Here is a 22,152-nt window from a genome sequence, read left to right as displayed (position 1 = left end):
CCGGTTTGCACAATTTATTTCGGATAAAAGAAGAATGAGGAATTGTTTTAGTTTAATTGCTGAAAAAACAAAAACTAGTAATAAAAGAGGTGTAAAACATAGAGGTCCCTCATCCTCCCTCCCTCCCTCCATGCACCCTCCTCACCTCACCTCGCCTCCGCTCTCGTGTGTATGTTCTTCTTCTCGTAACAAAATCTAAATTCTAAAACCTCAGAAATGAAATTAACAAACACTTCTCAGCCAACGCTTCAGCACAATCCATAATCAACAAAACCAAACACCCACCCCCTCCCCCGGGAAGAAAGAAAAAGATTATTAGCTTTTACCACACTACTGTCATTTGGAGGAAAAAAACAACATAAACAACGACTTCAAATTCAAAACCCTAATTTTCTTCTACCATTCCCCATCAAAAATCAAACAAGCTTAGTTAAACACAAAACAATGATTAATGGTTTTGATGATGATGATCCAACATCATCACCACCGCCACCACCAACACCAAACACCAGCAAACCTCCACTGCACTACCACCACACCCTGTCCCTCTCTCCACTTCCGCCATAGATCCCAGCTACTCCCTCCCACACTCAATCCCAACCCCCTCTTCTCTGGCCCCTCTCTCCTCCTCCTCTCACCGTCTCCCACCACCAGCCCTCGATCATGTAATTTCCCTATAGCATCCGCAGCTCACCACTCCGCTGACCCAGCTCCCACACTGGCTAGGGTCCGGCTCTCTGATATCTCTCCCTACGATGGGGCTCCTGGCGGGGCCTACGTGCGGGCGGTGGATGCGCTTTCGGGGTCTTTAATGAGGCACAACGCTGCTGTTATTGAATTGGGGAGTGAAGAAGCCTCGCTTATGCGATGTGGCCTCGAGGCTGCAAGGCTGTATTTTAGGAGTCGGTCTCAAAACGGTGTCGTTAAAGGTTGTAGCGGCCGCGGGGTTTATATGTACAGAGCTGGAAGGTAAAAATGCTTGTTTAATTAGTGTGTATTTTGATTAGAAGTGTGCGATTGGTGTAAAGTTGGAAACTTTAAATGGTTCTGTGTGTAATTAGTGTGAAGGTTAAAACTTCGAGTGGGTAATTAGGTGTTATAATTTATAAATGTGTTGCAGGCCAGTGGAAGATTGGGACTCGTCTCCGCCATGTATGGCTGAAATATTTAGGTGTATGGGAAAGGCAGCGCGCTCTGCTTTATGTGCAATAGCAAGACATCTTCGTTTAAGAAGCGAGTAAGGATGATGACGGTGGTGGATATTTAATTTTGAAAGCTTGTGTTGGTTAAGATTCTTATGAATGATATGAAGCTTGCAAATTATGTTGACTGCAGTGTTTTCAACCAGTTGCTTGATGATACCCCATTGCCAGCTGGCGAGGTGTCTTCTTCGGTGCTTGTTGCCACCTATTCTCATACTTCTTTGCACAATGGAAAAGGGGCTATTGGGGCAGGGAAGCCAGCGGCTAATGGTGAAGTTGAGAAGGGATTGTTGACTTTGATTTCCTCAGACAGTCCTGGTCTGCAGGTATTCTACTGTCTTTTAAACAACATGTACTCCTGATATCTAACAAATATTGTTCTTTAGTGTTGGAGAATTTTTCCTGACTAAGTATCAAACTTGTGCTGGCTTCAAATTAATTCTAAAGTTTCCTTTTTTCCTTTTCCCCCAAGCCATGAGTAACATTATTCATTTGCGACACTCTGACAGGTGTTTTAGTGTAATAGTGACAATCTGTTTTATACCATCTTAAATGCTTTTCTCCCCTAGGTTTGTGACCCAAATGGTCGCTGGTACTTAGCTGATTGTGGTTCAGCTCCAGTTGATCTCTTACTCATTACTGGCAAGACACTTAGCCACACGACTGCTGGACTTCGTCCTGCTGCCTCATATAGAGCTGCTCCTGATTTCTCATCGGGTACTAACAGTGGTGGGAGGTATAAATATTTTTATTGAAACTGATTAATGTCATGCATCTTGTGTTTAAAATTGTTCCAGTTTTTACAATTGATTTTCACATTTAGGCTGCTCACTAAACTTTTCTGTTGCAGGACTTCACTGGTATTCAGGCTCATGCCACAGGGAAATGCTATTTTAGATTGTTCTCCAATTGCAGCAGCTGGTCATGTTATTCCCCAGAGCTATGTACCAATATCAGTGAGTCAGTTTATGGATGACCTTTCTGCTGAGGAGGATGTTGTGTGCAATCAACCTAATAATACTTATGTAAGTTCTAATTGGAGTTTGCCTGTAAAAGCGTAAGAGTAAAAGAATTTCCACCAACTGAACCTTCGTATACTAGATTTTATCCTTCTTTATTTGTTGTGCTTTGTGGCCTTTCCTTCTTCTCTGTTCTTCTCACAAGGTTGTTAAGAGTAGGTTCTGCTGAAATAGATAATTTGATCTGTCATGAAACGTATTTGTTATCCGCCCTGTTTTCAGCTGAGATCAGATCTTAAAGACCCACATGAGCAACGGTTATGGAATTCATATTGTTATTGATCAAGTTCCTATTCTTTGATTTTTTTTCACTGGTTTGCAAAATTTCTATATGACTTTCATATCTGGAGAAAAAAGAAAAATATTGAAAAAATCAGCTGAAATCAGGTGATGCTCACACATGTAAAAGAATATGAGTTCGCTACTTGGTTTCCTGCAATTCCTTATTCTTTGTTCATGCATATTGAGATTTTATTTCTTGTTGTGTTAAATGCCTTACCTTTTTTGTTTGCTGATCAACTGAAACTTTCAGTTGTAATTTGTCATGAGATTTCATTTTAAATTTTGGATTTACAGGTTGCTCAAAATGATACGAACAAGGAACCATCACTAAGAAGTGTGCTCTCAGATCCTTGTCGTGAGTTCTCCTGTCTTTGCTTGTGCTTTTCCATTATGCTTGTTGGTTTCAATATAATGGCATTCTAGATCAGGTAACAGCCTCAAGTCTTGGAATCGAGTAGGTTTTTTCAATTCAACATGATACTGGCACCTTTTTTACCATGGCTTATATTGTTAAATTCATCCAGTTAAAATATTCTCAATCCCTACTTTATACTGTTACCAATACAAAGTGTAAGTTTTTAATAAACATATTTGTGCAATGTTATAAAGGAATCCGCGTACTGGTTTCTTTCTGTTTTTTTTCACAAACCAACCTCTCTAATGGTCTTGTTTGTGCATATATAACGTTTGGGAGTGACTCGCCAATAAAAGAAAAATACATAGCATAGAATTATTCCTAGGATCACACGCGATAACCAACTTCACATGCCATGGGATTTTTTATGGTTATATATCCCTGTGACAAAGATCTTTAGCTGCTAGTGTCTAAGTAGACTTCAGGTTGTCACAATGGTGGAAAAGATGGGTGGTGAATCTTTTTGTCTATATTTCATCTCTGCGACGTCTCCTTTTCACTGATGCAGTGAGAAATTTGCAGCACTGCTGGCCTGCCAGTGTATGTATACATCATGAGAGTTTCCTACAAGTAGTTGTTAAGAATTGACTTCGAATGCATTAAGTTCTTACATAACCTCATCTCTTGGTGCTCTCAGCAGAGTTCGGGGTTCCATGTCATCAAAGAAATAGAAAACAGGATGAATCATCAGGTCTATACTTGATGTTGGAAAATTTGGATTTATTCCCCACAAAGGATTCATAGCTCAGTAGGTCAGAAAATTAAGGATCTTAGAAGGAAATTAGAGCTTTTACTGTACATGTGAATGATGACTGAGGTTAGTAGTAGCCAAAAATAAATAGAAGAAAATAGCACTTAGAGTAAAGAGAAGAAAAGAAACACTCTCAGGCTGCAGCTCAAACTAAACCAAAATACTCATAATTGTATCATTAAAGTCTTGCCTTTTAGATATTACTATTATAGGCACCAAAACCCCTAATAGTTCTGATCTAAATAGGAAATAGAAATCCAAATTGAAAAGGGAAAATCATAAATACTAGAAAACTTTTGATATAAAATCATTGTGTGTATTGTTGGAAAACCAGAAAACTCATACATCAGTAGTTTTTGCATCAACTAAAATCAGAAAACCATAAATGATAGAAACTAAACCATAAGTCCACTTTCCTAAGTAGCTTTAAATTCCTAAGAAGGACAAATTTCTAAACAGACTAAAACAAGAATGTGCAGAAATAAAAATCAAAATATGGTAATTCAAGAAGTTATTCCTATTTGGCTGCATCTGTTCATTGTCGATGATTTTGATAAAATCAATTTTATATTTATTGCTCTTCTTACTCATATGTTGATTTGACCTCTCTTGTTTAGAGAGAGAAAGAAACTGACCGCTATGTTAATGTGTGCTATGTGAATATTAAATGGGTTTTTTCTTTTCCATACGCTTATCTAATGATGCATCAGAGGTGCATTCCTTGAAGATGCCATGTTTGTTTCCTGTGGACATTCGTTTGGTGGTCTCATGCTGAGAAGAGTCATTGATATGGTAAGTAGGATTATCTGCTAGTTATATGGAAATTAGAAGTAACTTTCATAATAGCATAGGTATAAGATGGTAAAAAACACTAGATGCCTGATGTTCTTATATTGGTTCTAGTGTCGATACATTCAAGGGAGTTTCAGGACCTTCATTTGTATATTTTTACAAACTTCGACACTCATAGAACTCATTGCTCTTTTTCTGTCATTATACTTCAAGAAGTAGAAAGAATTTTGATCCCCATCCTGCCTGGATTCCAATTGACGTTTCATCAAATGTTTCAGCTAGTGTTTATTGCTTATACTGCATAGGCACCAAAACAGAAATGTATAGTCTGTTGACGTTTTCTGTTATTCAAGGACTCCTACCTTGTGATGTGACATGCTCTTTGATATCTTCTTATGAGATCTACTGGTCTGCTGCTTTTGTACGATAGACTTGTTATATAGGAGACAAGAATCATAACTCCAGTTGTTTTTTGTATCACAGTCGAGATGTACACTTTGCAATGCTGACATTGAGGCTGGGTCTTTGGTTCCTAATTATGGTAGGTTCTACTTGACTTGTATATACTCTCTCCCGCACTCAAACACACACACGGAACCTTTTGATGCCTGGTCATGCTAGATACCAATTCTTTTCTGAACCTCTTAATTGCATCTTATCATCTTTGTTCTTATATTTAACTTATATGCAGCTCTTAGAGCTGCAGCATCAGCTGTAAAGAATGAAGATGATCGAAGGCTATTCCATAATGCAACTCTGCGAAAGCGTCGCAAAGAAATGGGTGATCACACAGATTCCATGAAGAAGAGACCACACGGGGTATGCTTCAAATAAGTGCCCAACTTTTTTATCTAGTTATCCTGGAAATACAGTTCTACAAGCATGCATGGATATCAAATCTTCTACTACTTATGTTTGTAGTGGATAAGGGGAAGGCAAGGCAAAGGGAATTTAGATGCGACTTAGAAAAACTGTATAAAATTTCAATTGGGCATTGGCTCTGTTGGCAGTGGGTGATATCCATAACAATCTAATGGTGACTGAAAGCACAAATGAGGCATTAAGAATTGGTGTAAAGAACCTTGAGTTTGGCTTATTTTGTCTCAACTACTATGGAACATTGATAGCTCTTCCACTAGTGTTCAATGTTTTAAGGGTTCTGTTCTGACTTCTGTCGGTGCTTTTAGTGATGAAAACTATAACTCTAAATTTTTCTGTTTTAAATGATTTGAAATCAATAAAAATCTAATGATGACTGGTAGCACAAATGAAGCATTAGGAATTGGTGTGAAGAACCTTATTTTGTCGTATTTTCTCTCAGCTGTTGTGGACCATTGTTAGCTCTTTAAGGAGTGTTGTGCTTTCAAATGAATTTTCTCTCTGATGTTTTCAATGATCGATACTCTCTGTAGTTTGTTGCTTACAAAACCAGCATGCTGTGAATTCTGTTATGTATTAATAAAAGTCCAGTTTCAAAAGCATTTTGACAGATTATTTGCCTGTCCTCAGGAGAATGGAGATATTGCTGCTGACGATGGTTTGCATAGAGGAGTTCAGTATCCTTTTGCTGTAAATGAGAAAGTAGTGATTAAGGTTCGTATTAGCATTCTCTTTCCTTGTATTCTGTTTATGGCTGTCGTCAATGGCATTGCATGCATGAAACATTGAGCACTGTGTTGAATCATATAGGGAAATAGGAGGACACCAGAAAAATTTGTTGGAAAGGAAGCAATCATCACTTCACAATGTCTCAATGGCTGGTGAGTTGAGATGGCTTGTTATACCAATTAAATACTGCTTACCTTCAGATAATCACGGTATTGGTAGTTGAACGCTGCATGGATATGAAAGGCAAATCATGGTTTAATTTGATGTTAGATGCACAGTGCAAAGATCTTTCCTTTTCTTTCTTTCAGGTACTTGCTTAAGATTATTGGTAGTGGTGAGAATGTTCGTCTACAATATCGCTCTCTTAGAAAAATTTTGAACTCTGAAGCCGTTGAAGACAGATGTGCTTCACAGCCAATTCAAAACAGCAGCTAATAGACTTAAATTTTCTTAATGTACACTTACCATCCCTATAGGGCTCAACTAGTGATAGATCTTGTCCTGTTGATTGCCAAGGAAATGATATCGTTTCTTGTAAGTTATTTTGTATCCGAATATTTAGCTAGAAAGCCTAGAATAGGTAGGTTATTTTGCAGCGCAGAGTTCAGGTAGCAGATTGTAAAGAGAGGAAAAGATTGAGGATAACACGGACCGTTTCTTTGTAACACGAGGGGTATGTACACGGAGAATGATTTTATTAGTATATTATATGTTTTTGGTTTCCTTTTTTCTCCCTTTTTTTTCTTTCCTGTCCCGCAATTGTGAGTTCAGAGCATTTTTCTTTTCCCTCTTTTTCTCCCGCCACGCACATGAAGGAAACTTAAAATATATGGAACACCAACTGATTTATATCGACAGTATTCTCGCTGCATGTTGCCTTTGCTTTTGTTTCAGAACTCTCTATTTTAGAGCTGGACTGGACTTGCTTTCTTCGGAAAGCAAACTGCCCTAGGAAAGAGACCAATGTTGTCACCTCTACTTCATTAAGTTAATTAAAGCTTCTCGTTCTCTCTCTAGCCCTTTCTGATTGAACAAGTAAATCCTATAACGATAGCAAGTTTTTGTAGAATTTAACGTCTTGGATTTAGTCAGGAATTTAGCCTATGCTCGTACGGGTAGTGAGGATTCAAAAGAGACACACCAAACCCTCGAGCTTCTTGTCTCTGCTTTTGTAGTTTGGTAGATGCTTGGTGATAAAGGAATACCTTTTCTTGAGCAAAATCGTGTCTTCGAGTAAAGCACTCTGTTCTATAATTAACGAGGATGATCACAGCACTGGTGCCGCCATCTTGCCAAACTTACCCTTGTTTTTTCTATTCGAGAGTAAAAATATTGACAGACGAGAAACATTGAATTGGTGAAATTATATCACGAGTGATGATCTATCGAAATGATCGACAAAAGCTTTGAGATTTCAAACTCTAGAAAGGCTTGCGGCGGCAGAATCTTTATCCAGGATCGCATGATATGACAACAAGCATTATTGATAGAAGCTTTGCTTTGATCAAATTCCAATTAGCAATAATTCTCTTTCATTAACTGTGCACGTTTACAAGGACAAGATTATAAAGCAAGCAAGAGCACGCGCACGGTGGACTTTTTTCTCAGTAAAATAAAACAATGCTTTCTTTCTATGTATTCTTATCTGGCGGGCTTCCTTTGCTTTTTAGCATTACATTGTCTGTTGCTTTTGTTGACCCGCTCTCAGTCTCTCCAGCATCTCCTTTCTACTGCTCATAACCGTATTGAACACTTCATTCACGCCGTTACTCAACCTCTCTAATCCCTCTCCTAATGTCTCCGTCACCCTCTCCAGCTCCTTGACGGCACCGTTTAGGCTCTCCCCTTTTTCTCCGCCTGCGTCATCCATGACGCCGATCACTTCCCTGAGACGTGCTTCCACGTCATCTAGCTCCTCGAGTAGATGCCTCTTTTTGCCCGGCCGAGAGATCGCTGAGTTGAGAATATTGAACGAGTCAGCCCACAAAAACTCGGACGGCGCTCTAACGGCAACACCTAACTCCGTCGATCCACGCAACGCCGCGACCACAACTCCCGCGACAAACACCGTTACCAACCCAACGGAGTGGATCGTGCGGCGGACAATCCTTTCATCGGATGAGATCTTTTCCACGTGGAACCTCCTTAAGCATGAAAGCCAAATCTATGACCAGATGCTCCAAATTCTTGCTGCTTTCATATCTGGGTCCCTTGAGATTATTATCCAATCAGTCAGCGAAGCCCTAGCTCTTCTTAGTTTCTCTGCATCTTCACTGTTGTTGTTGTCGTTAAATAGGTGAAGTGCAAGTTTGAGGAGAAGCCGGCGATGGCGTAAGCGTTCAATCTCCGAAGCGATGGAGTTGCAGATATCGAGGAGCTTGACACTGTCATCCAAGTAAAAATTCAAAGAATCGGTGAGCTTGGGGTTGGAAAGTAGGGTTATGGCTTGGTTATGTGTGAAGGAGAGAAAAGCGAGGGCCGAGGAGAGCCAGGAGAAATTGATAGTAACAGAAGAGCGGGAATTACATAAAGTATTGAGGCGACGAAGAATGGATTCGTCGAAGGACTGAGAGATAAGGTCGAACTCCTCCTTCTTCTTCTTCTGTTTGTTAAAAGAATCGAAGAAGGAGGTATAATTGGGTTTCTCAGTCAGAAACATTGTTGATGAGAAGAATGGAATAGAAAAAATAAGCACAGGTGAGAAATGGTGGCTGTGATTTTATTATGTATATGGAAAGGGCGGTAGAGGAATAAAAGACGGAGGCTGGTGCCGCCGTAGGTAGTTGACGAGGTCGCTGCACGCTCCTTCTTTTACTTTCGACGCGGTGCAGAACAGATACAATAGAAAGAAAGAAAGACCCTTGACATTATAATAATAAAACAAAACCCTAATTTACGGTCTTGTCCCGGGGATAATTTTGAATTTGTTATTTGTAAGCAAGGGTTGTCGGCTTGTCGTTCTCTGCGTGTTTTGTTTTAAGAGATTAAACAAAAGGGTACGCATCTAATTAAGAAAAGGAAAAAAAAAAAAAACAAAAAAGGAAGTGTGAGATATGAATTAAGTAATAAATCATACATAGGGAGAATTGTATTAAAATTAAATTATAATTAACGAATACAAAGTATGAATGTTAATAAGTAATGTTAAACATTAAAATAATTAAAAAATATTAATTTAAAATATAAAAAAATATTAAAAAAAAAAAAACAGTTTTAAAACTTAAAAACGAAAATGACGTGGTATAGAATTTCACGGTATAGCGTGTGTGTAGAGGGAATTTTCTTATATTATTTTGAAAGCACAATAATAATCTTCTGCTTCTACGATCCAATGAAGGTCATCCAATTTTGGTGTAGGCAAAATTATGAATGTGTGTGTCCATGTAGGATTGGAGATCATTTTGAAGACGTCAAATTGACTATTCTTCCATTGGAAAAGGTTGTCAATTATCTTAATCAATTGATGTGTTTTTTTATTTATTCAGTCATGTTTTTGAAAGACTGGAACAGATCAGAACTAGATGGTCTGCGTTCAACTTATAAGCTAAGCATAGACTGGTTCAACGCTCTTGTGTTTTGTTTGATATTACAATGTAATTTTATATTTTTTTAAAAAATTAATTTTAAATTAGTTTTTATATTTAGTTTTAGATTGTTTTGATATACTAATATAAAAAATAAATTTTTATACTATTATTCTCTGGGCACCCTTTTTTTTTTAATTTTAACTTGGTAAATCATAATTTTATGATATTGTTATATTCATAATTGTTGGCGGTCTAATTACTACTAAGTGTTTATTAATTAAAAGAAATATTCAAGTTTATTGTGGCTGATTGAAGGGACTTGTTTCATTCCTCCATCAGGTTTAAGCTACTTGTGTAATCCCCGCGGTGTCTTACATGCTCACTGGGCTTTATTCATTGAGCCATCAACGCAAGCTGGCCCGGACAGCTAAAAAAAAAAATATTCAAGTTCATGGATTAAAAAACCAGCTCAAGTTTAGTTAGAGTTAAATAAATTTTGATCCTTTTTTTCTCAATAAAAAAATTCAAAACAAATAGTTATGTTTTTATTTTTATTTTTATTTTCAAAACTTCACTAAACGGCTATCCTGCTTGCTGTTGGAACTTTTTATTTATTTTTGGACATGGGAAGTTGCGGGACGATATTAATTAGGTGCTTCGTTTCCGATGTCGGTGCGTGTTAATCACAGGTCTAATTACGGGATCACCAATATTCACGATATGATTTGCCTTTGCTAATATTATAACAAAAGTTAATGTTAAATCAAGACATATTTTATCGTTAGTTATGATAGTAATTTTATTTTATTTTTTTATTTTTTATGAGATATTTCTTTGGGTTTTTTTAATGACGAGTGGGTTGATACTTGTAATATCAAAGATGTGCGTGCTTCACTTTTTTTTATGGTTAAATCAAGTTATTTTTCACATGATATAATGTATGTAAACAAATAATAGTTGGATTGTTGTAAATATTTATAATTTTTTTTTCTAACAATTAAAGTGTATAAATATCTTTTTATTTGTTGTTTGTCAAATCATATATGTTTGTGATATTTAAGAGTACTTTAGGTATGATAATCATGGCAAACTTTGACGGCTAAACATTATTAAAAAAAAATTACATTTAAAAATAAAAATAATATTCATCTGTCGTGAAGCGTGACAATCTAATATACTAGTGATATACAAAAAATAACCAAATAAATAAATAAAATGGTAAAAATATATAGAACGACGAGCCGCCACCAGGAACTTGCTAAGCAACTGTTTTCGAAAACCATCCGATTAGTGCCAGAACATAGCACTGGAGGAGGGAGGTTTCTGTTTGCATGTATCTTTCCATAATTACCAAAATAAAGAAATAAAACTTTTTTTTTTTTTTTTTCTCGTGACCTTACCGTGCAGGGAATGTATCGATAAGGACATCCAAGAGCGAATCGAATCAAATGCCAGAAAGCGAAGACACTCGCCTGTTTCCATGTCGAGAATCCTTTTTCTGTGTTGTGTAATTTATGAATTCCCTTGCATGGGTTAAAACTACACCCTACCATCACCCCAAAGCCAAAACCAATTCATGGGTTACATAACAGCTTGATAAAATATCATAGGGCAAACTCTCTAGTTCAAGTTCTATAAATTTTAGAATCATTAATAGTTTATATAATCATTAATTTTAAGATTTGTAGAATTAATCGAAATATACGGAAGTTATATATTATTAAAGCTCTAATTACTCCACTAATCAATCACAAAATAAATTTCAAGCTTCTCTTGAGTTTTATGGTACTTATTGCAACTTCCTTTCATAAAAATTTAGCCAGGTACAAAGTCTATCTGCGAATGTGATCCAAGAACCTGGAATATAAAATTGCAGTTACGTAGAAATATCAACAGCATTAACAATACAAAACTTTGCTACAATCACTAAATATTCACAAATAATCCCTCAAGCTTAGATTTTGTGAGAGTGATTAGAGTCTTTAATTGATATCGGCGCATGATATACATGTATCCTTGGTCTTACTTTCACCAGAAAAACGTAAACGACTGGATATAAATTTTGTGAGAGAAAAGGAGAAGTTTAACAGAGTTTAGGCAATGGCGATCGGCTATAATAAGGGGTAGTACCCCTCATGACATTGACATCATGACCGACCAACTTTGGCATCCGACGCCTCATCTCCCTGCATGCCTTCTCCAACTCCATGACCCTCCATTGCATGTTCATCCTCGTGTCTTGGTTCTCCGGTGAAAGACTCTCAACATCGCCATTGTACAAGACCATCCCGGAGGAATTGATCATGCTTGGACCCTTCAAGTCTTTGACACGGACAGAGTACTCACCTTTTGATATTTTAGAATGTTGTAGCTTGAGTGCTTCAACTGCAACATCTGGAGGGATTCTTGGATTCTTGGCAAGGTCTTTGCATGCTTCAAGACTCATCTTCTCGTAGTTAAGGCATCTGCATAATCTTGATCGCTCCGCAAATGGGAGTGTTGGGTGAGACTGCAAATATCCACAAATAGAATGCATTGAAGATCATTGATAATTATACGATTGGAAAATCTAATCTATACCTTCACAAAGTTGATTTTACGTACGGAAGTCATTTTTCAAAGAATTTCAACCATTAGATTTGTGAGGCTTATTAGCGGGGACTCTCTCATTAAATGGATGGCGATATTTTAAAGAATATTTTGCAAGGAATTTTTTCTGTAGAATTAGCATCGCTAATACTGAAAACAGATTCTTGGGATTATTTGTTAGCCAACAAAGCTTTGAAGTAAAAGGATAGTAAGAAACTCTGTGGACAAGAAAGCAAATCAGTAGGCCATATCAGGTTCAATGCACACATTCTACCTCAAGAACATAAATTTGGCATTAAGTAAGGAACTTGTGTTCCGTAATGATCCAGGCAAACATTTCCAGTACTTCCCTGAACGTTAGACTATGAACTGCATGGCCCTTTGCATACATTATTTGAAGAAGCTCTGCAGGTTTTTGTCTGTTTAAATAGATGACAAAAGACGGTGGTGGTAGCAGAATGAGTTGCCGTGAGTGTCACGGACTTGAAAAGGAGAAGAAACAAAAGATTTATAGAGGTAAAAGGGAAGAAGATGCACAACCTTATATGTTGTCGGCCGGGCCATAAATAAGTTAGCATCCATTGATGTTGGATTGGACAACCATTGGTCCATATCATGGAAAAGAACACGTTTAGCCACTGGTTAAAAATTCCTTCACGGAAATAATGGAGTGTTATTATATTATTTCTAGTTGGTAAGATGTTTCTTTCATTGCAGATATAGTTCATTGCACCCAGTCTGGTAGTGAGACATATATATAACAAACATAGTTTCAATAAAGTTAACAGGGAATGGATCCGTTTTGGAAAGTTTTGGAAAAATTAATTAGTTTATAAAGAATCATTGTTGAAAATAGTAATAGTTGAAAAATCACTATTTAAAATAACAATTTAAATAAATATTATAATTTAGAATTGTGGTTTTAATACCATTGTTTTTTTTTTAATAAGAGTTCTTTAACGATTAAGATTCATAATAAGATAGTGATTCTGAATCGCTTTTACGAAGCATTTATAAAAACTTTTTTTTTTTCCATGTTCACCACTTCTGAGAAAAAAAAAACACTAAAATATGTTTTTTGTATTAATTAGTTTATATATATTTGAGTTGGTTGGTTATTAATTGTTGTTTTTTTTTGGTATTTTTCTAGTTAAGATTTTTTATTATTACTACTTAATTTTTGTAATATTATTTTTGTTAATTTTCATATTAATTTTAAAAATTGTCTTATATATTATGCATTTTCATATTTAATTTATAAAAACATGATTTAATATCTTTACTTAACATATGAACAGGATGTTTAAAATTTCAAATCATTCATTAACAACTTAAAAAATATAAAAATAAATAAAAATAATGTTTAAAAAAACACAAGCATTAATTTGAGATTATAATTAACAAATAAAAAAATATTAAAATAGCTCTTGTTTCAATTATGGGTTTGAGGTATTGTAATTTATGTTTATGTTTGGCTTTTGGTTATGGTGATTTAATTAGATTTTATTTTATGTAAATTTTTTAGGTGTATTATGCTACTTAATACAACCACTATTATCTAATAGTGAGTGTTAATAGAACAATGTTTTTTTAATAGCGGTTGAGTCAGACATATTACTATTTTCTAAACATTTTTTTTTTATTTTTTTTTAACTAATCAAACGGTGCTAGTTTGATAAAATAACAAATATATATTGCATTTTATTAAACAAAATATATAAATACCGGCACATTAGTATCTGAGCCTGGCCAGAAATGACAAGTTATCAGATTCATTTTTCAATGTTGATGAGAGGGTAATGTGCCGTGGTTCTCTCCGGCTGATCAGCTAAAGGGAAAGAAACTTAAAAAAAAGGCAATAGCTATAATTAAATTAAATTAAATTAAACTAAGAAGAAGAAGAAATAAATATTGGTGGGTGATTTTGTCTTGTCTGTTAAATTTGTCTTTGTTGTTTAACTCTTACTGATTTTTCTCCTCTTTATCCAGAACTATCAATAATTTGGCCATCATGGATAAGAAAGAAACAAAAAAGAACGAGGAAATGAGGGTTTGCAAATACTTGCCTCAAGATAGATATCAATGGCTTTGTAGACCCCATCAAAGCTATCTCTTGCGGAATCTGGTAAACTTTCTGCAACTCCTAGAACTTTTGAGGCCTTAAGGTTTTGATCGGGAGATATTTCACACAAGTACTTGTCAATCAATGTGCCAACCTTCTTCAACTTCTGTGAGGACAGCAAATCACTATGAACAAATATTCTCATCAATCTCAATACCAGATTAACATCAAAAACACCTCTATCATGGCCAGAGACAAGCAAGTCATCCAATGTTGCTTGGTCAAGCATCCCACCTATCAACATCTCCAGCTTAGCTCTGCAATCTTTGCTCAGACCAAATCCAGACACAATCCTCAATACTGAAAACAGGCCTCTGCAAGAAAATGAACAGCTCATAGAAATCACCCCGTGGACAGCAGTGTCTGCAAGACCAGCGTAGGCTGATCTTGAATACAGAGCAGCTCTTTTTGCTCCACTTTTGCATTGAAGTACTGCCATTTTCAGGAAATGGAGTAGGGATTTTGTGAGGATTAAGCTATCGTTGTCAGTTCCATAAGCCCCCATGTTTTTTATTACCTTTTCAATAATCATTGGAGGTAATATGATCAGATCATCAAACCACCATTGTTTGCTCGATGAACCTGGCTTAGTTGACTCAGGAGTGGTTTTAGACGGGGAAGAAAACCTGAACCTAGATGCAGTTTCAGAAGATGATGAAGAGGAAGAAGAGGAAGCAGCAAGAGTTGCAATATCTGTGTTATATGAAATCTTTCCCAGTAGTGAAAAAATGAGCTTTTCTACAAGCCCAGATGAATCCGCATTTGTAAGGAATAACTCACAGCTTTTGAGACAGGAAACTGTATCTTGCCAAGACCAGTAAATCATTCCATCAAGAAATGTCTCTGTCTGCTTCAAGAGATTGCTCGTGGATACATTCTCGGTCATGCCAAGAAATACTGCACAGAAATGGAGAAGAGCCACATTTGAAACTGTGATTTTGATTTCGCCATGATTGTAGCAGAATCTTGAAACCAGCTCAAACCCATCTGGGCCTCCGGGGAAGTCATCAATTTCAATAATTGAATTCTTAATCTGGGATTTTCTCTTTTCTCGCCTGACGATCTTCTTTAGCTTTTCTGAATATGCTGATAGAATTTTCTGCAAGAACGAACCATGAACAATCAGAACTAGTTCAATCAGAAAACCTTGCCTGAAGTTTCAAAGAAGAAAGAAAACTAGCAGTGGTTACTTAACAAAGTATTATATGCACTACCTGATTGATAAAGAATGTTTGTTGACCATTGACATTAATTGCAAGATCACAGAGCTGTGGCATTGCTTCTTTGCATCGAATGTAACCAAGAAACTTATGTTTGCCTGATAGTGAGAAATGCTTTAAGGATATATGTGACAGCAGACAAGAAAAATCATACACACTATATAAAGGACACAGTTATCTCATAATACCCCCAAGAAGCATCATCACGGTTGATAAATACCGCAGTAATTTAAAGCTCCATTTGACATTACCGTTGGTTTTTCACTCTGACTTGTAGTTGTGAACAGAATTGTGATCTGTGACGCATGCAGTAGAAAGTGCTTTTTATGATAAAATAGAAAGGGCAAAAAAAAAAGAAAAAAACAGTTCCAGTGAGTGTTCAATCACTCGGTAAAAATCGACATAAATATGACTTATCTCAAATTAAAAGGAATAATTATTTTTCTAAAATAAAAATAATAAGAATTCCAAAAAAAAAAAATATAAATTCTTTTCACCAACTGCTTTCGATCATGAGTTCACCAACTGCTTAATAAAAGAAGTATCAATAAATATATGAAGCTAACAAAATACATGTTGGCAGTAGAAGCTAAAAAGAAACACCACATTGGTCCGCCGAACGAAAGCGATGACAGGCAATTTTGTCTCCGAGAAGATTTATATTATTTATTATTTATCCCTTGTCTCACCCACTCACACACACGTATCATATTGTTCTTTTTCTATTATATTGGCTTTGGCAGACGTCCCCACGGGAGTTTTTACACTTTCGGGACATGTGAATAAGGGGCCCAGCAGAGACTTCTGACCCACTTGCTACTAATAATATTTCACATGAACGAAGGAGAATGATGCACACAACACCACCACTCCTATGTCACGTGACTAGCTATTTGTGGATAAGCTGCGTGTAGAATTTGCTTCAGACCAGAGGGGACTCGGGCTCTCAATTTGCTATCTTAAATAATTATACTCCATGGAATGATTATTGACCGAAAAGAAAACGAAAGGAGGGATGTGAAAACCCTAAAGAAGAACATATTGAAGCAAAGCGCTAAAGCCATGTACACAAAAAAATAAAGGGTGGGTGTAAAAAGAAGAAGAATTACCAGATGGTGAAGCGGAGTGCTAGAGCCGTCTGTAGAACAAAATTTTGTAGGGATTTGGACTTTGTAGAGCTATGAGATAAATTTCGCGGGGAGATCTTATTTTGATACCGTCCCCGTGCAGGGTGGTGGTGGGCGTTAGGTTCGGCGATTACCTTCAAAGTTCAAGGATCATGAAACATCGGGGATTTTGGGGAATTGAAAGTCCACGCTAGAAGATTAGCAACGGACAGTTTGGTGGCTCTTACGTTAGACAAGGGTAGCCTCCTCTATAGCATCTCTTTCCTTAAATTCGTTTGAGATTGACAAAGGTTGTCATTAAATCAAACATAATGGAAGTACTATAGAAGCTCGAAACCAAACACAGTACACGACGAGCCATTGGACAAAATATGACCGAACTTGCTAACATGCCATAACTCGTAAATGATGCTGAGCTCGTGATTTGCACGATCAAAAGTCTTCATTATCACCACCTTTCAGGTCCATCCATCTATCCATCCAAGCAAGGGGCGTAATACATTTACTAACACCAGCCAGATTTTAAAATTTGGACGACATTAAAACAATTTCAAACTAGTCTATCTAGCAACAAGAGCACAGATGACCCAGTTCCTAGTTTCTTGATGGTTGCAGTACGGGGAATAACTCAATAAAGTCACATCGGAGCAGGGATTTTAAAATTCCGGATAAGACAAAAATGCCAAGTAAAACCAAACTTCATATCGAATGACAGTAACCAAAATTCATAATTCATATCTGATGGCATCTTTCCCATCGAAGTAGAGGGCCAAAACAACCGCGGGTCAAAGCTGAGAACCTTTACTTCTATCCTCAGTATCGGTACCGATCCCGGTCCTGATCACGGTCCCTGTCCCGTCCATATTCTCTATTTCGACCATACTCATGATCCCGATCCCTACTACGACTACGGCGCCTATCCCTACCATCACGATCTCTGGCCTTGCTGCTTTCCCTGCCATCCCGATCCCTCCCTCTTTCTCTGCTTCTCTCTCTCCCCTCTTTATCAGCGGCACCTGGCAATATATCATTTTGTTAGCACCGATAACTTTGTCCAAGTAAAATTTTAACACTCCACTGTCCATCTGATTCTAATGGATATAACTCCGGTTCATGAATAACATGTACAGACCTATATGATCAACGTGCTTGATTTCAATACATGCTTATTTTGCAAATAGAAAATTAAAGAATAAAATAATGCTCAAATACCGAATTCCTCAACCTCCCATCCTGCACGTCCAGCACCTGGAAGCACCTTTCCAGCTTCAGCTTGTTGAGTTTTGGCCCGAAATTTTTTCTTCAGATTGCCAAACTCGTCATATAGCTCTCCATCATCCTGTTTTTGGAACATGAAAAATATAAAACAAGAACGTGTTAAATAATCTCAAAGTCAGAGCACCGCAAGAATATCTTACTTCAGCTTCTTTTCTTCGTCTCTTGGTTTCCTCTAATTCTTCTTCATCAAGTTCTTTGTAACCACCACCTCGTCCTCCTCTGTGTGAGCATAGATATGGGCATAATTTTAGAATAGTTTCTACAAGATGTAAAATAGTAAAACATGAAGTCAAGGAAAGAAGATAACCATTAAGAACTGAAGTTCACCCAACATAGCAAAGCAAATATGACTAAGTTAATGTTTATCCACTCAACTAAGGTACATAAACCAAGTTTGAGGTTTGTTACAACTCGGTTATTGCTTATCCACTCACCATATGCTAGTTACAAGGTCTTCGAGTTCATAAAACAGGAACCCTTGTAAAAGGAGAACTGATGAAAGAGTAGGGAAACGTTTTTAGCACCATCAATTTTAGATTTTAGCAAAGAAAGTTGACAAAGTTCTATATCACGCAAGCTATATGATGGATCAGGAGAATTTGAGGGTATGAATTATCATATATCACCTCACACCACCCTCATTGTGACCAGGTTTATTTGTGTTGCAAACATTGCACTTTAAGCGCTTTGCCCAGTTGATATTACCACACCTGAAATACAAAAGGAAAAGTAGAAACATAAGCAACACGAAAAAAGAGGAGGCTGAATATTTGGTCATGCATTTCAGAAACCTTGCCTTACAATATGAATTTGAAGGTCTCAACCAAATGCCAACAAAGGAAACCCAGATAACTTCTTCAAGCTAAAAGCACCGCAGATGGTTTTACAATGTACAGGTCAATGAGCAGAATATTACCAACTAAACTTAAAATAAATCCAGTACATAACAGCCTCATCAACTACACACCCTTGACTGAATAGCACAAAGCTTCAGAATGCATGCGCACAAATCTATCTACAAAATTCAGCATTCTAAAAACAGTCCTGCATCAGAATAAATCCCTTTGTCCCAAGCTCAACACCTGTTATTTAGATAGATTATATAAGAAATGGGGAGCTACGCTCCACAAATTTTATCAAATCAAACATCATAAAGCAGTCCATTGTATTTCTCCTTCCAGATTGTATTCATGGTCGTCAACGTTGAGTTTGGATCCACCTTAAAACTGGATCTCACTGGAAACATTATCATTCTACTGAACTCATTTAGCCTCACAATCTTTCTCCCTTTATTGGTCAGTGATTCAGATTGTTTTTATGAGATACAGTTACACGACCATCATCCATCACTTTTTCCAGCAGTATAAGAAAATACAGAGGAAATGATACTGTATGCTCAGAATCAGAGACTAGCATAAAGCAAGCAACATGAAATTTAGCAGTTGAACAGCACAAGAAAGCAAACAAATTATGAAACTAGGGCAACCTGAGGCTTACATTGGACAGGTCCAGTCATTTGGACCAAAAAGTCCGGTAGGAGCACCAACTGACCGGCCAGGGACACCAGAGTCATTGGCACCGCGTCCCCTCCGTGACCTCCAGCTCCAGCACCACCGCCAGATGGACCAGAAGGCCGAGCACTTGCACAACGGTTGCACACACCCACGAAATGCAAAATTTACATTGGAACAACTGCTTGAACAATAAAGCATAAGAAGTTATTTGCATAAGAAAGAGGAAGGTGGAAAAAAAAAAACAGACTAGAGCTAAAAAAGAGCAAGAGCTGCTCACCAATATCACATCACAGACCTTGTATTCGGACACAACCAGTCTCCATCCTGTTGCCACGCTTTCCCAGAAGCATCGTCCTGTCCTCTACCTCTCCCCCCACCCTCATTCAAATCCTTAGCATTTTCCTCAAACCCGCCAAAATCATTGGGATCATCCACAGAATTACGAACAGTGTCATCTTTGCTCTTAGATTGTGCTATAAACACTCCAATGATATTACCATGAAAATCCTTGTTGTTGAACCACTCTACAGCAGCTAGAGCAGCATGAGGATCCTCATAAGTAACTGTGGCATCACCCTTAGGCTCATTCGTCATTTTGTCACGGTACAGCCATATCTTAGGTCGACCAGTTCTCTTGTCCTTCTACTCATTACAACAAGGAATCAAAAGTAAATAAAAGAACTGAACTAAGAGATCCTCGACGTAAAAGGAAGCAAATAGTACAGGTAGATGCTTAAAAAACAGACGAAAAAAAAAAAGGTACCTGGCAAAACTCCATACCTTTAACAACCCAATAGTGCCAAAATATCCAGCCAACATAATGTCATCGGTCCCTTCAGGTAAATTACTAATATAGATAGTCCCATTAGAAGGGTCTCTTTCCTGCATCGCTTGCCATATTGCTACAATCTCATCAAACTCAATAATCCCTGCCAAACAGACAAACACATTAATTCCTAACCTAACAAATAACCTAAACATTAAATCAACTAAATAATTTGTTCATCTAAGAAAATAAAAATAAACAAAACCTAATTAATTAATGTACCTCTAAGAAGGTGCTTCGAAAATAAAATCGGATTGAGCCGTCTTCAATATCACGATCGGTTGATTTTAAAAACTAGGGTTTTCTTCTTCGGTCGTCGATTCACTTCCAAGATAATTTAAAGAAATCGCCAAAACAGGAAGTTGAACAACAGAAAGATAAGCTCTGCTGGGTGCTGTCTATCTGTTTCGAACTGTAACTCGTTTGGGGTTTTTCTTTTTTCCTCTTTTTTAAACCTTCAATGGATTTTACTACTGGATATGGGCAAACCGCTATGAACAGCGGATTCGCGTTTTTTTTATATATAAAAAATTATATTTTTGATGCCCGCAGATGTGTTTCAGATAAAAAATCATGTTATAATTCCTGATAGACTGATTGGATTTTATTTTATTTAGAAAAAAAAAAGGAGTTTTTTGAAAAAACACACGGTAACTGAGAAATATAAAACCTTTGAAAGGATGTAATTAATAAAATAAAAAAAAAAACACACGCTTAAAATAGTGCGAAAGAAATGTAATGCAGGTAATAAAATACGATTTAACCTGAGTTGAATTGTTAAATTTATATTTATGATTATAAAATTAAGATTACTCAGGGGAAAATTTAAAAAAAAAAAACATAATTATTTTTTTAATAAAAAAAATTAATGTTGAATAATAAAATAAAAAAAAAATACAAAAAAAAAAAAACATTGGCCCATGATAATTTTTTAAACTTGTAATCCAAGTCATTAGACCGGAAATACCATATATGAAAAACCATGACGCTCGATTCCCAGTAAATCAAATATGAAAGGATAAATTTGAGAAAAAATCAAATTACATGAAAACATATAAAAAAAATAAAAATAGCAATTAAAAATGACGATGAAAATCAAAATCAAAATAAATTAGAAGGTAATAATAATTTTTTAAAAATTTGAGGATTGGATTGGAAGAAAAAAAAATTACCAAGAGAAAGAAATAATAAAAAAAGTGAGGGATCGAGACAGAAAAAACAACACACTGTGGGACTTGAATTGATGTGTGAAATTAAAAACTACTACAAAATTACAAAGGAGAAAGGAGCCAAATTAGAAGGAAAAAAATGCTGGCAAATTAAAATTAAAATTAAAATATTAGATTGAAAAAAAAAACTTTAACAAAGAGGCTAGGGATAGAAATTAAAAATAAAAAAGAGTAAGGATTAAAGTTGAATACCAATAGTAAATAAGATCGACATGTATTTCCTAGGGTAAATAGAAAGAATAAGGAAAAAGAGAAAGTGTAGTTATAACAAACCATTCCCCGGTCACCAACAAATATTGTGCACCTAAGAAGAAAAAGATACGGTGACACATCAAAAATAACACAACGAACAAGCATTTTATGCCAACCCGGAGGCAATGCATACATACCCAGATGCATGAGCACCTCCTGCACACCAATAATTTTTTTAGAATAATTAATATTTAATTGGTATCAAAAGACCAGGACACCCTTGATTTCCGTGATAATCTCACAATCACACACACATGTGTGTATAAAAAAAAAAACAAAGGAGGATACCAAAAGACCCCTAAACACCAATGGTTTTATTGTTTTTATTTCACAAGTATACTTGTCACTTCGTTTGTGCATCAACAGTGAAAGGGATATATATACAATGTTTTGGTAGTT

The 22,152-nt window shown here is 36.4% G+C and overlaps 2 protein-coding genes and 2 pseudogenes across 2 annotated transcripts; 1 reads left to right on the top strand and 3 right to left on the bottom strand.

Annotated features, from left to right (window-relative positions):
- Positions 1–451: 451 nt before the first annotated feature.
- LOC118033547 (uncharacterized) lies at positions 452–6,792 on the top strand. Its single transcript, XM_035038561.2, has 12 exons — positions 452–969; positions 1,121–1,237; positions 1,336–1,528; positions 1,772–1,938; positions 2,053–2,227; positions 2,798–2,862; positions 4,380–4,461; positions 4,945–5,002; positions 5,153–5,280; positions 5,971–6,054; positions 6,151–6,221; positions 6,378–6,792. Exons 1-12 carry the CDS (start codon positions 452–454, stop codon positions 6,502–6,504), a joined length of 1,785 nt encoding a protein of 594 aa, XP_034894452.1. The 3' UTR covers positions 6,505–6,792.
- Positions 6,793–7,584: 792 nt separating this feature from the next.
- Positions 7,585–8,920, bottom strand: LOC118033537 (protein BPS1, chloroplastic-like; annotated as a pseudogene).
- A 2,534-nt stretch (positions 8,921–11,454) lies between these two features.
- Positions 11,455–16,927, bottom strand: LOC118033540 (BTB/POZ domain-containing protein At1g50280). The gene is made up of 4 exons (XM_035038557.2): positions 16,637–16,927; positions 15,522–15,625; positions 14,252–15,406; positions 11,455–12,105 (listed from the first exon to the last, which is right to left on the bottom strand). Exons 2-4 carry the CDS (start codon positions 15,582–15,584, stop codon positions 11,680–11,682), a joined length of 1,644 nt encoding a protein of 547 aa, XP_034894448.1. The 5' UTR covers positions 15,585–15,625; positions 16,637–16,927; the 3' UTR covers positions 11,455–11,679.
- A 407-nt stretch (positions 16,928–17,334) lies between these two features.
- Positions 17,335–20,371, bottom strand: LOC118033541 (transcription initiation factor TFIID subunit 15-like; annotated as a pseudogene).
- Between the last annotated feature and the right edge of the window lie 1,781 nt (positions 20,372–22,152).

The sequence above is a fragment of the Populus alba genome, chromosome 8, assembly GCF_005239225.2.
Source record: "Populus alba chromosome 8, ASM523922v2, whole genome shotgun sequence".
Classification (NCBI taxonomy): Eukaryota; Viridiplantae; Streptophyta; class Magnoliopsida; order Malpighiales; family Salicaceae; genus Populus; species Populus alba.
Note: the sequence above shows the minus strand (reverse complement) of the source record. Positions and strands in the feature narration are given on the sequence as shown.

Bases quoted from the DNA above. Each gene is read 5' to 3' on its own strand.
- LOC118033547 (XM_035038561.2), top strand. From the start codon at position 452: ATGGTTTTGATGATGATGATCCAACATCATCACCACCGCCACCACCAA. The intron at 4,462-4,944 runs GTAAGTAGGATT...TTTGTATCACAG, and splicing joins TGAGAAGAGTCATTGATATG to TCGAGATGTACACTTTGCAA. The intron at 5,003-5,152 runs GTAGGTTCTACT...ACTTATATGCAG, and splicing joins GTCTTTGGTTCCTAATTATG to CTCTTAGAGCTGCAGCATCA.
- LOC118033540 (XM_035038557.2), bottom strand. From the start codon at position 15,584: ATGCCACAGCTCTGTGATCTTGCAATTAATGTCAATGGTCAACAAACA. The intron at 15,407-15,521 runs GTAGTGCATATA...TCGTTCTTGCAG, and splicing joins AAACATTCTTTATCAATCAG to AAAATTCTATCAGCATATTC. The intron at 12,106-14,251 runs GCAAGTATTTGC...GGATATTTGCAG, and splicing joins CCATTGATATCTATCTTGAG to TCTCACCCAACACTCCCATT.